The sequence below is a fragment of the Macadamia integrifolia genome, chromosome 8 (assembly GCF_013358625.1).
Source record: "Macadamia integrifolia cultivar HAES 741 chromosome 8, SCU_Mint_v3, whole genome shotgun sequence".
Taxonomy (NCBI): Eukaryota; Viridiplantae; Streptophyta; class Magnoliopsida; order Proteales; family Proteaceae; genus Macadamia; species Macadamia integrifolia.
This window is the reverse complement of record NC_056564.1, coordinates 1-11903: the sequence shown is the minus strand read 5'-3', so window position 1 is coordinate 11903 and position 11903 is coordinate 1. Positions and strand designations below refer to the sequence as shown.

General features: G+C 38.8%; 2 protein-coding genes across 6 annotated transcripts in view; both read right to left on the bottom strand.

The window, feature by feature from the left end:
- LOC122086973 (aspartic proteinase 36) overlaps positions 1-2484 on the bottom strand; it is a 5989-nt gene extending 3505 nt beyond the window's left edge. For both annotated transcript variants that reach the window (XM_042655904.1, XM_042655905.1), the window contains exons 1-4: positions 2020-2484; positions 1306-1435; positions 957-1204; positions 624-851 (exon numbers count right to left, since the gene is read on the bottom strand). In XM_042655904.1, the coding sequence (XP_042511838.1) occupies positions 624-851; positions 957-1204; positions 1306-1435; positions 2020-2264 (851 nt within the window). In that variant the 5' untranslated portion in view covers positions 2265-2484. The remainder of the gene's footprint in view (positions 1-623; positions 852-956; positions 1205-1305; positions 1436-2019) is intronic.
- A 5092-nt stretch (positions 2485-7576) lies between these two features.
- Positions 7577-11216, bottom strand: LOC122086028. 4 transcript variants are annotated; one of them, XM_042654700.1, is made up of 7 exons: positions 10947-11215; positions 10741-10781; positions 10553-10616; positions 10136-10324; positions 8612-8683; positions 8037-8215; positions 7577-7946 (listed from the first exon to the last, which is right to left on the bottom strand). In XM_042654700.1, exons 1-7 carry the CDS (start codon positions 11094-11096, stop codon positions 7829-7831), a joined length of 813 nt encoding a protein of 270 aa, XP_042510634.1. In that variant the 5' UTR covers positions 11097-11215; the 3' UTR covers positions 7577-7828. The 4 variants fall into 4 exon arrangements, with proteins under 4 accessions (XP_042510634.1, XP_042510636.1, XP_042510637.1 ...); XM_042654702.1 differs by having other exon boundaries at positions 10553-10611; positions 10947-11165; XM_042654703.1 differs by having other exon boundaries at positions 10553-10621; positions 10947-11047.
- Between the last annotated feature and the right edge of the window lie 687 nt (positions 11217-11903).

Below are 11903 nucleotides of genomic sequence, written 5' to 3'. Positions count from 1 at the left end.
CCCCCCCCCCCCAAAAACAAAAAAAAAGCTGGCTTTACACCATGTCATACTTTTTCCATCCATATTACACCATAGCATCACAAAGACACAAACAACAAACACTTCACACAAAAAACTAGCATGACCCAACATCTCTAGAAATTAATTCAAAAAATACCAACGTCAAGACCAATCATCCTAGCTCTATTCTTAGTTTCTATAATGTTATTTCAAAACATCCAAAGGTTATTTTTTCTTATATAATCTGTTAACACAGGAATAGGGATCAGGAATTGAAAACCCAACAGTCAATAGACAATAGTTTCTATAAAGCATAAGAATTCAAAATCAGGTACAGATAGACAATTATGGAATTAAAATACTGATGCTTGGCAGACTGCTCAAGAACCTAGTCAATCATGAAGGATTATATTTATGCTTGTACTAAAAGGAAGATTTTCATATTCAAGGCAATAACAGAAGCATAATAATGCAAGATAGGATTAGCAAGCATAATAATGTGTACAATAAACAATTATTTAGTACAGAAATCCCCTATTTATTATAAGGATTAGCAAAATTTAGAAGAGAAGATCAAATTGCAAAGTAAACAAAACAGTTCCATTGAAGGAAAGTAGACATACTGTGATGGAACAAGAGGAGTATAAACGATGTTAGGCGCCACAATCTCACCAAGAACCCATATGCCCCCTCCAGCATTCGATCCAGACAAGCAATGGGAGAAAATTTTTGGCGCAATTCCACGTGAAGACAGTTGTGAAGCGACAGAAAACTTAGACTTCCCAAACCCAAAGATTCCATCAACTGCTCTATCTGTCTTGGTCAGGTCGGCAGACTGGTGGTTGCTACATCTGTTTTAAATGTCCCCATCCAATTATGTAAATTCAAACAAACAAATAAATAGAGAAAGGATGCAGTGGGGTGCATGGGGAACCGTTAAGTCATGAAAAGCTTACCCGAAAATGATGGAAGCAGAGGAATTTGAGATTGAAGAATGGAAAACTGTGTTGAAATAAAACGTGTCCATTACATAATAACCCGATGTTCCACTGCCATCACCGTAATGGAATGAGTAACTGCAGTGTGAGCCATCAGAAGAGCAGTCAGTGGTTGTCTCCTCAACCGCTAAAGAGCATGTATTGGAAGAACAAGGTATCACTGAAGCTGTGGTCGAGGTGGCAGGGTCAAATGAATTGAGCTGGATCTGCAAAACCAAAAAATTTCACTTCCCTTGGTACTACAGAACCTGGGGAATTTTTTTGAAAGAAATTGGAAGAGTAAGGGGGAAATAGATAGATATTTTACATCAAGTCCGCTGGATGTTGGGCAATCATCACAGGGATTGCAAGCAACCCACAATATATCACTTCCGGTATCAAGCTGCACATTGAATTCCTTTGGAGGAGACCCCAATTTCACTGTCGTAAAATAAAGCCTAAACAGGATGAACAACACAATAAGAACATAACATAATATGTCAATCAATGACAAAGGAGAAGAATACGAAGAAACCATTTCTCTTTGGACCCAAATGGGAGAGAAGAAAAACCATGTAATCAACACAAACAAGAGCAAGAACACCACCAAAAAAAGATTAAATACACGGACACAAATGAAAAAGGTACTAGGCAGTTATCTATTTGCAAAATAAAACAACGAAGAGCACCAAGACCTTCAATCTCAAGCATCGTACCCCAACGAAAGTAGTAAGTAGTGGCCCACCTACTTGCACCTATTGCAGTAACAGCACCTACATCCTTGGAGCCCATATAAGGAAGAGGAGTAGTGATTAAAAACGAAGCAGCAAACAAGACCAAAACCCATGAGTTCCCAGCAGCGCATCCCAGCCCCCCGGGAAAAGAGATGCAAGTGTATGTGAGAGAGAGTAAATCAAAAACCGAAATTCAATAATAGAACCCAAGAGCAACCAAAGCAAGTCTAACCTGAACATGAGTAGAAGGAATTAAGCCCAAGAGCTAAAATAAATTAAAGCAGAAAATATAAATATAAAACAATTACCCGACGGTCATGGGATTATAGGTGCCATGGACGTGAAAATCGACGACCCCGCCTACAGTCTGCAAGATTCGGCGATGCCTAGCCCTGTCCCGAGCTCGGAGCTCAGCTAATTGGACTCCCTGTTTCACCGGAAAAGCTCTCTCAAGCGTCAAAGTCACCGGAAAGGTACAGAAAACCAAGGCCGCCGGCAAGAATAAGGCTCCCAGAGCCAAAATCAGGAACCTGACGTGGAGAGACGGTGGCATTTCTTTGCTTTGATCCTTTTCTCCCCTCCCCCTGACACTCTCTACCACCCCACAAGTAAGACATTCTGCATCTTTGAAGTACAAATATATTTTGTACAAAAAAGAAGAAAAAAATAAAAGTACAAATATACTCCCCGACCATAAGACTTGGAGAGATGACTCCGACTATCCGAGAAACGACACACGAAGCCGCGCGAGAGAGAGAGAGAGAGAGCTTCCTTCTAAATAACACAATAGGCGATAATAGAAGTTTCAAAATCGGGACTTCTTTCCTTTCCATTTTTCTGAAAAACAAATTATTAGACTACATACTAGTGTTTACAGTATAAGAACGTCTCATGGCTAAATGTTTTGACGGGACCCGATCAGTTGACACCCGTGTCCATCACTATCTCTCTCTCTTCCCTTATAAAATGACATCTCAGTCCCCAATTGGGGGAGGAGAGAGATGGACCCAGGGATCGCATCCCTCCACTTTCTACTTTCTAGGCGTACAATGTGTGCGTCATACGCACGCCTAGTTTCCTGGTTTGGTCCCCAGGGGGCAGTGGCCTAGTTTTGGCTTTACATTTTTTTGCCCATTCGGATGTGACGGCCGCGACGACTGATACTAGGAATCGAAATATTTACTGTACTTTCTTTACTTTCGAGTCCGCTTGGTTTGAATCATCTTAGCAGAAGGCTTCTTTTTCATTGCGCTTGGTTTACAATTCCATCAGCTAATGAAGATGGATGATTCTAATCTAGTGGCTATTATTAACCGTCCATCTTGGCGTTATAATTTAAAATCAAAATTATTAAAAGGAAAAAAGTTATAATACTTTATAAATAGGGAGAAAAATGAAAAAGCAGAAAACGAATGATTAAGCAAGGTGAAAAGGCAAACGAGACCTTTCTTTTGTAGTAGAATTTCAGTATTTATTTAATGAAAAAAAAAAAGATGGGATCCCTAATCCGTATGCTATTTATTTAAGGCAAAAGTGGGGATATTTTTCCACGTCATCTCCCAGAAATGGACACTCTTTATTTCCTAACCATGTGAGAGAGCCTTCCGTTCATGAAATCAATTCCAACGTGCTCATTAATGTGACGTGGAAGATTCCTCCAAATTGATAATGTTAAATTTAGGTTTAAATGTAGTAGTGCTTAACTGTTTGCTTCATGTAATCATCACATTTAATTTTGACTGTTGATCTTATCTAACATAATCTGAGTCATTCTTTCTTTTCAATCGATTGTTATTCTCATTTACCTTCCCAATTGGGTTTTTGGTCAAATCATATTTGTGCTTCACTCTCATTCTCTTTTGCTAGGGAGAGAAACTGGTTCAAACCCCTTTTCTGTCGACATCACCCAATACCGTCGTATTACTCTAACGACTATCCTCTGCATCTACAAGAACCTCCACTTTCCACTACTCTCCTCCCTTGCTTTCAATCGTTCGTCTCCTTTTCGAATCGATGCGTAGTCCTTGACGTACGTTTTTTCATGTTCAGAACAATAATCCCCTGTTTTCTTTCTCCCTTTCCTTGGTAATCAGATCTATGTGGCCTAGATGTCGTTGATTCTTCTTTACTAAACAAGTTTCAACTCAATCAAAGAGAGATCTATTCGATATAAACTTGGTTTGGATGTCTTTTAACCTTGTTCTGTTTCTTATTTTCCAGATTGCAACTTAGAGATCTTCATGGGCGATTTTTCTCCTTTGTATTCTCACAATCACACAGATCACTGGTTCGGCTTTTCTAGTCTTCAATCTTTAATGTTACATGCAAAGAGCCTTTGCTTCAAATATTTTACTTTTGGAAGTGAACGGAGATGCTTGCAGAGGGAAGAGGATGGTCTAGGTTGGGGTTGGCTAGTGTTTGTGATGGTAGTGGTGATGACAATGGTGGCGGCGGTGGTTGCAACGACAATGGTGGTGGCAGGGGTGTAAAATTGTGGTTTTCATTTTTGGCCTCGACTGGCAAAGATAAAGTTGATGACCAATAAGACAGTAAGAGAGGTGTGAAAGAAAAGGCTTGTGTAAAACTGGGAACCGGATGCAGGAGTAGAAAACCCTAATAGAGGCATGAGAGCAATCAACGGCTTAGATTAATTATCAAAAGATCAATGATATAAATTAAATGTGGTGTTCATATGGATTCGACGCTTAAGCACTGCCACCGCTCACCCTTAAATTTAAGAGTGAGCGGTGGCAATGCTTAAGCATCTGCTCCATAAAAACATCACATTAAATTTATATCGTTGATCTTTTGATAATTAACCTAAGCCGTTGATTGCTCTCATGCCTCTATTAGGGTTTTCTACTTCTACATCCGGTTCCCGTTTTGCACAAGCCTTTTCTTTCACACCTCTGTTACAGTCTTACTGGTCATCAGCTTTATCTTATTCGGTCGGGGCCAAAAATGAAAATCACAAACACCCCTGCCACCAACACTGTCGCTACAACCACTGTTGCCACCATTGTCTCACCACTACCATCACAAACACCAGCCAGCCCCAACCCAGACCATCCTCTTCCCTCTGCAACCATCTCCATTCACTTCCAAAAGTTCGAATTTTAAAAACTTAAGGGACCTCCAACGTTCGCTTTTTAAACCTGTGGTACCTCAAAAATCATGTTTATGAAAAGTTAGCTACCCTCTACCTAAAAAACCAAGAAAAAAAAAAAGTTTGGCTACCCTACGTTAATTTACCCAGCAGAGAAAACCATGACCCAAGAAATAAAGATGAAGAAAAGACACAGAAGCAGAGAGGTACAGAGTGGTACGCTCTGCCTTGCCCCTCTCAAGCGGTCATCAGCTTTCTTTCCATATCAAGTAGTAGAGGAGACAGTGAAGGAGATAGGAGAAATGAAGGATGGATTACGACGATGTGAAGGATATGGTTTACACCCACACCTCACTCTACGAGAACATGTACCAAACTATACCAAGGAGGCTGCCAGAGACAATGTTCTACCTGACGAGACTATGGTTGGAGAGGGAGGAGAGTAGTGGAAAGTGGAGGTTCTTGCAGATGCAGAGGATAGTTGCCGGAGTAATGCAACGGTATTGGGTGGTGCCGGCGGAAAAAGGGGTTTGAACCAGTTTCTCTTCCTGGCAAGAGAGAACGAGAGTGAAGCACAAGTATGATTTGACCAAAAACCTAGCTGGGAAGGTAAATGGGAATAACAAGTAATCGGTTGAAAAGAAAGAGTGGTTCAGATTATGTCAAATAAGATCAACGATCAAAACTAAATGTGGTGCTTACATGAAGCAAACGCACAAGCGCTGCTACGTTTAAGCCTAAATTTAATGTCACCACTTATTAATGTCATCTTTGTTTCTTAGAAACATTGCAATTTGCAAGAGCTATTTTAAAAGCCATCCCCTTTTAAGCCATTTATCTGTAAATGATGCATTGGTGAGCCCACTTTCTAGGAATGGTGTTAAAACCACTCATGTGGGTGTGAATTTAATTCTTTTAATCAAAGCCGAAGGTAGGAATATTCAAAGGAGATTGAATGGAAAGGTGTGGCAAGCAGTTTGGGCTTAATTTTTTTCACCTTTTAAGACATTCACATTGAAACCTTTATTGGTGGTTTAGCAACAAAAAAAATAAGGTTGCTTTTAAGCATATATGGATTGCAAGGCCTTTGGGAGTTTGCACCGACTACTTTCAATCTTCTTCATTACTAGCTTTTAGCTTTGTTTGACTCTTTGTCATGTAATCCCTATTTTTCTCGATCTAATAAAATGAGGTTACTATCTATTTCTACTATAACTATGTATTTATTACATTTGGGTTTTCCGTAACAAGAAGTGTCTTTCAGCATGTTAATCCTGATCCTTACACAATTGTCCAAACCATTTCATCCTATTCTGTTATGCGATGGTTGCTACGATCATTGATCACGCTGCAGGTGCAGCAAGGTGGGTGTCTGTCATGATATTAACTCCCATTTTTTTTTTTTTTTTTGCTACAATCGGGAATCGAAGCCAGAGGAGGAGGACTTTTGCAATGGGCAATGGACCAGGGGTACGAGGGATTAGAGATTTGGATTGACAACTTGGATTTAATGATGTAGCTTACTCAGCGACCTCAGTCTGGATGGCCATGGGAATTGTTTCAGGCTCTTTATGAACATTTCTTCTCTTCTGCATTCTGATGGTGTTATATTTTGATTTCCATCCTAAAAACAATTGACGTCTTAAAAACTCTCCATTTGCGTTTGAATTTTGATAAAAGAAAGGATGATTAGGGAAGGAAAATCCTTTTTTCCCCCTACTTTTGAATCATCTTTTCTCTCCATCTCCATTCTCCAAAGCTCATAGGTTTTTCCTACAGATAAAAATACAGTTTTTTTACTTTTAATAAAAGCGAAGTAGAGCGTACAAACTTCAGATACAATCTAAAAAACAATGAACTGAAAGAACAACAGAAGCAATAAGGTATTAATTATCAAGTTCAAAAAGCTACAAGACGAAACGAATACCATTCTTCCAAGGATAAGAAAGAAACTATACTATGCAATGCAAAAGCAGAATATTGGGTCTGAAGCTATAGCCGAGAAAAAAAGAGCTAATCTCTAATCATGGTGTATAGAAGCCATGGGTAAAATCTGCATCTGATATCCCTTTAAATCTGGGCCTTATCGGAACCCATACAATAACCTGAGATGAAATTAGTTTTTCACATTCCGTTCTGAGACCTCTTTTCATCCTCCAAATCCTCAACCAAATAAGCAGATTAATCTTTATCATCTGTTTGGGACCTTGTAGCTTACAATAAATGTATAATCAACAAGTCCAGCTGGATCGAGATGTTGCCACCACAAGTTTTTGCTTCTGAAATCTTACTCTCCTCCATGTGATCGTAATAGGGCCATTATGGTCAGGCATGGTTCCTCGTAGCAGCTCTTGGATACAGAGTCAGGCCAGTGTTCCAATCTTGAGAAAACAAAAAAATAAAAAAAACAACCAATAAAACGTCTGCCAACTGGCTCCAATGTACATGTTTGGATGGACCCCTGCTACATGTGTTACATGGCCTCAAGGTCAGTATTTGTAAAGTCCCATGTCCGTTCAGGGGCAGGTTCTACTGCAACAGTCGACTCCTGCCGTCCAACATGTTGCACGCACTTTGTTTTCCTTTTGCTAATATAGGAAAGTGGATTTCCTTTTTTCGTGAAACAAAATTACTGGTTTTGCCCTTAGCATAACCAGACCAATGGCCTTTAGTTAAGAATTAAGATGTTCAACAAGAAAGGAGGCTCTTTTTTTTTTTTTTTTTTCTGGTTGGAGGGGTGGGGTTTGCTTACCAAAAAATTCTCTGCAAAATTTATATTTTATTTCGCAAGTTCAGAGGTTACACAGTGCTGAAGAGTTCATCCACAAGTTTATCCAAACTATTCTCAACAACTTAACCAAAACAAGCAGCATTAACAACTAAAGAATTTGACATTATTTGGGAAATTACCTTCTCTTGAATTCTCTTCTTTCTTCCAAGCATGTGCTTAAAGTTGCACACTTACACAAGTCAAAATACGGGTTTATGATCACCTATGCAAGCAAGTTGAATCATTTCTCTTCTAATAAAAGGGATGTGCATGACAGCAGTGATACCAACTCCTCTTTTGTTGCCAATCCGAAACCTTGCCATCTAATTCTACCAAACTTGTCCAGCAGGAAAATATACCTGTAAGCAAGCGACAGTTAGACTCATACTTTAGAAGCAATACCTGCGCAGTAGAACCGTGATGAACTGACAGAAGCATAACCACTATACCCTGTCAGAAGGTTCAAAATTTTAAGCTCTTTTCTGAAGTAATAGTGGTCGCCAAATGAATATACAAATTGCCTTTGGAGAGCATTGTTCTTTTCATCAGCATTGGACTTCCGCATTATCCGAAGAAGCAGTCGCTTTATGGGACTCATGGATAACAACCAAGAGTCTATAAACGAAACCTGAAAATATGAAATTTTTTTTGGGTTAAAGGCATTGATATATGCAATAAAAGTATATACTAATTAAAAGTCACGACTCCAGGGCAAGACAAGAACTGTGGGTGAAAGTAAATATATCAATTACAAGACAAGAATTGTGGGTGAAAGAAAATATATCAATTACAAGACAAGACAGATTTAATTTGGTTCAAAATATTTTAAATACATAGAAGTCCTTTTGGAGTCATCTGGGTGGGGTTAACAAATGCCCTTTCAAAGAAATGTGCTTTGCTAGTAGTGACAAAATTAAGATTTGATAGAAAAACTTTCCCCTGTACAACATAAGCTTGATGAACAATTCAGAAGAAGCAAGGTTACAATTAGAAGGATATGGTTATATTAAATTTTGTAAATTACCTCATATATCTGAAGATTACTCGATGCCCTAAATGCTTCCAGAACTGGTACAGTCCAAGAGTCGATCATTGCCTGTCAAAGAAAAGAAAATTATATGAAGCAACTAAAATATAAAAATCCCAATAAGATTCTTAACTTTCAACCATGTGTTTTGTAATCTAGTATTCTATAAGAAATATGGATGGAGTAATATTCCCCAAGGCAATGGTTAAAATGTATGGAGAAAAGTGGTACAACAATCTGTGGGTTGTGTCTAGCTATCAGGAAATTCTATTAAAAAAGGAAAATTGGTTTTATTTTACCTCAGGGAAAGCATCCACGATGCAGGACCTTTTAGCCATGGGTATATAGGAATCCTAGAATTTAGGTGTTAATAGGATTGTAGTTATTAATTGAGTTTAAGAACCTGAATCTGATAAGGAATTAAGAACAACTAGGAGATAGGGTTGAATAAAATTAGGCAAAAAAGTTATCTATGAGAAAGTGGAGGGGGGTAGTAAAGAAGTGTTGTTTTAAAGAGAAAATAAAAGACATAGATTGCGGAAGGTTATTGGTGTGATTGATCAGCGGTTCTGGGTGGTTGGTGACCTCGACAGGGTTCTTGATAGGTTTAAGCAGGTTTCTATAGTACTTTGTTGGCTTGGTTGTTGGCAGGGATGGTACTTTGGGTCATGTACAACGATGGGAACCATGATAGAATCAGAAGGAAAATTAAAGAGTGATGATTGTGATGTTTTAACGGATCAATTTCTATAGCAGGTCACAGGAAACAATAGGGGGAAGGGGGAAGGGGGAAGGGGGAAGGGGAGAAAGAAGCAGAATACAAATAGAAAGAGGGAAGAGCGAAGAGTTGATCTTTAGAAATCCATCTAGAGTTTGGAAGCGTCCACTGCAACACCATGAATCTCTATGGCTTGTGGAGATCGTTAGCAAGTTCTCAATTACCATTGGTAAACCCAGACAGAGTTGGAAGTTGGAACAGACCGCATAAAGAATGAAGACCCTATCCATTATGTAGGTCTTCCAGTCCTCGAGCAATGAAATAACACTAAAACATGTGCTTCAAAATTACATTTTTCACAACAGGTGGCCAACCATATAAAGTGATTGAATCATCCCAAGGGGGTAAGAAGGTGCAGAGATCTCTACCGCTTTGATTGGGCACAAACATTTATTAAACAATTTATTCTGGTCCATAAAGATTCTTCTGGTGCTAGTTGGAGATATAATTTATCCGAGGTTTAAAGCTTAGAAGTGTCTTTCTCTGTCTTTTCATACATGAACATCAAGCGTTAACGTTGTAGAAGATTCAATGTCAGAACGGAAAAATCATAATTCTACAGTTCTCCGTCTAAATTTTCTGCAGTTAACCAGAAAGAAACCCCTCTAAAATGGTATTGCTTAAAGAAAGATGACCAAAACTCTTTCCAACAGAAAACTTTATCCACTGACTCCAGTAAAAGAGTCAACCAGTGAACAATGTGATACACTTCATTATATATTTTCAGAGATAATATAGCTAACCTGAGAGCTTGCTCGAAATGAAAGACACAGTAAAGATGCCGCGGGTACAACCATTTCGTTAGCTTTAACTCCATTTCCTTCAGAGACAATCGGTAGTTTAATACTTTTCCCATCCGAGAAGTTCACTTCTATTGTGGGAAACTTCGCAGCAGAAATGGCTGGAATTATAATTTTATTCGCCATTGCAATCTGAGAAGTCCATCAGTAACTATCAGGCCATTAAAAGCAGCAGTACATGTGTTCAATTGTCACGACAACCCACGTGTCTATCAAATACAAGATTATGAAATGATTATTAGCTGCCCTAAAAAAAAAAAAAAATGAAATTACAACAAGGGCATTAATACCATTTCTTATGTTCCTTAAGAAGTTAAGATGGTAACCCAGTAAAGAAAGAGAGGGAAAACAATTGATCACCTTACCACCATGTTTCTTGAGCTCAGAAATGTCAGCGAAGTATCCTCTATTCATTTCATCTGCACTGACCTAAAGCACATTGAGTGAGTTTCGGTAAGCTAATTTCGTTTTCAATTTGCTACTCTTTTTAACCAACTTTACAATGCAAGAGGACTAGAAAAATTCAAGTCGAACGAATAACCACGTACAGTCTAGCGCGCTCCTTCTCAATGGCAGATTTGTTGCCGATCTGAAAAGGAATCGATTTTTATCTCTTTAAGAAATTGTAAGGGGGTTCCGGACGGTTGAGAAAACAAGATTGCGAAGTTGAAAATTGAAAAAGAGGAAGTGAGAGAAGGAAGAGAATACATAGTCCGTGGAAAGTGGAAACGGAAGAAAACAGATGAGGAAGAACCTGGTAGATGTCGAGGGAGCGACGGAAAGTCTTCTGTGAAGGGAGAAAGAAGAGCTCTTCTTCATGGCTTCCTCTGAGGAGCCTCGTAAGTGCAGCTTTTCCGATCGTGTTACATAGGCGAGCCTTCATTAGACGCTTCACCCTCAGCATCTTTCAATCTTTGACGATGTGATCCTCTCTTTCTCTCGGCCAAACGGCTCTTGGGCGGTCCAAATTCCAAATGTCAGTCAGTCGGAAGACTCGGAACTCAGAAACGAAACACACGAAAATAGGAAGGTACAAGATAAAAGACTCCTGTTTGGATCACTGTTTTAAAATCGGAACCGGATCGGTTGAGAACTGGCTGTGATCAATCCCGATTCTGGTTATTCCAGAACAGTCAACTCTAGGATTTTCTTTTTATTGGAACCATGGGTGAGGGATGATCCTAAGATTTTTGGGAATGATTCTGACCGATTCTAATCTTTAAAAAATTGTTTTGGTGTATGTGTTTTACTTTTGCCCTCTCGCTCCTTATAGTCAATCCCATTTAATTGGAAAAAGACAGTTGTTTTTTCAGCCAAGTCCTAAGGTGGCGTTTGGTTCGAATTATCCATCGGACCAGATTCCAGGGATTCTGGATTCTGGATCTAACTCATATGAATGAGTTTCTTTGGAATAATTTCCTTTTGGTAAAAAAACGGTTTGGTTACCCTGATTCTGTTACTTGATTCTAAGTGGAAAACTGTTTGGTTACCCTGATTCTGTCACTTGATTCTGAGTGAAAACTGTTTGGTTACCCTGATTCTGGCTATTGATTCTGAGTGTAAAACTGTTTGGTTACCTTTGAGTCTTTGAACCCATGTTTTGTTGGAAAAAAAAAAAAATTTCTCAAAAACAAAACCAAAAACTAAAATTTGTTCCACACATGTACTTTATTTTTAATTTTTTTCTTTTTATTTTTTATGGTAATATGTG

What these genes read in the sequence shown, in the direction of transcription:
- LOC122086028 (XM_042654700.1), bottom strand. Translation starts at nt 11,096, where the DNA reads ATGCTGAGGGTGAAGCGTCTAATGAAGGCTCGCCTATGTAACACGATC. An exon ending in GAGAAGGAGCGCGCTAGACT is followed by an intron (nt 10,617 to 10,740) that starts GTACGTGGTTAT and finishes GCTTTAGGTCAG; the next exon opens with TGCAGATGAAATGAATAGAG. An exon ending in ATTTTGAACCTTCTGACAGG is followed by an intron (nt 7,947 to 8,036) that starts GTATAGTGGTTA and finishes GCTTGCTTACAG; the next exon opens with GTATATTTTCCTGCTGGACA.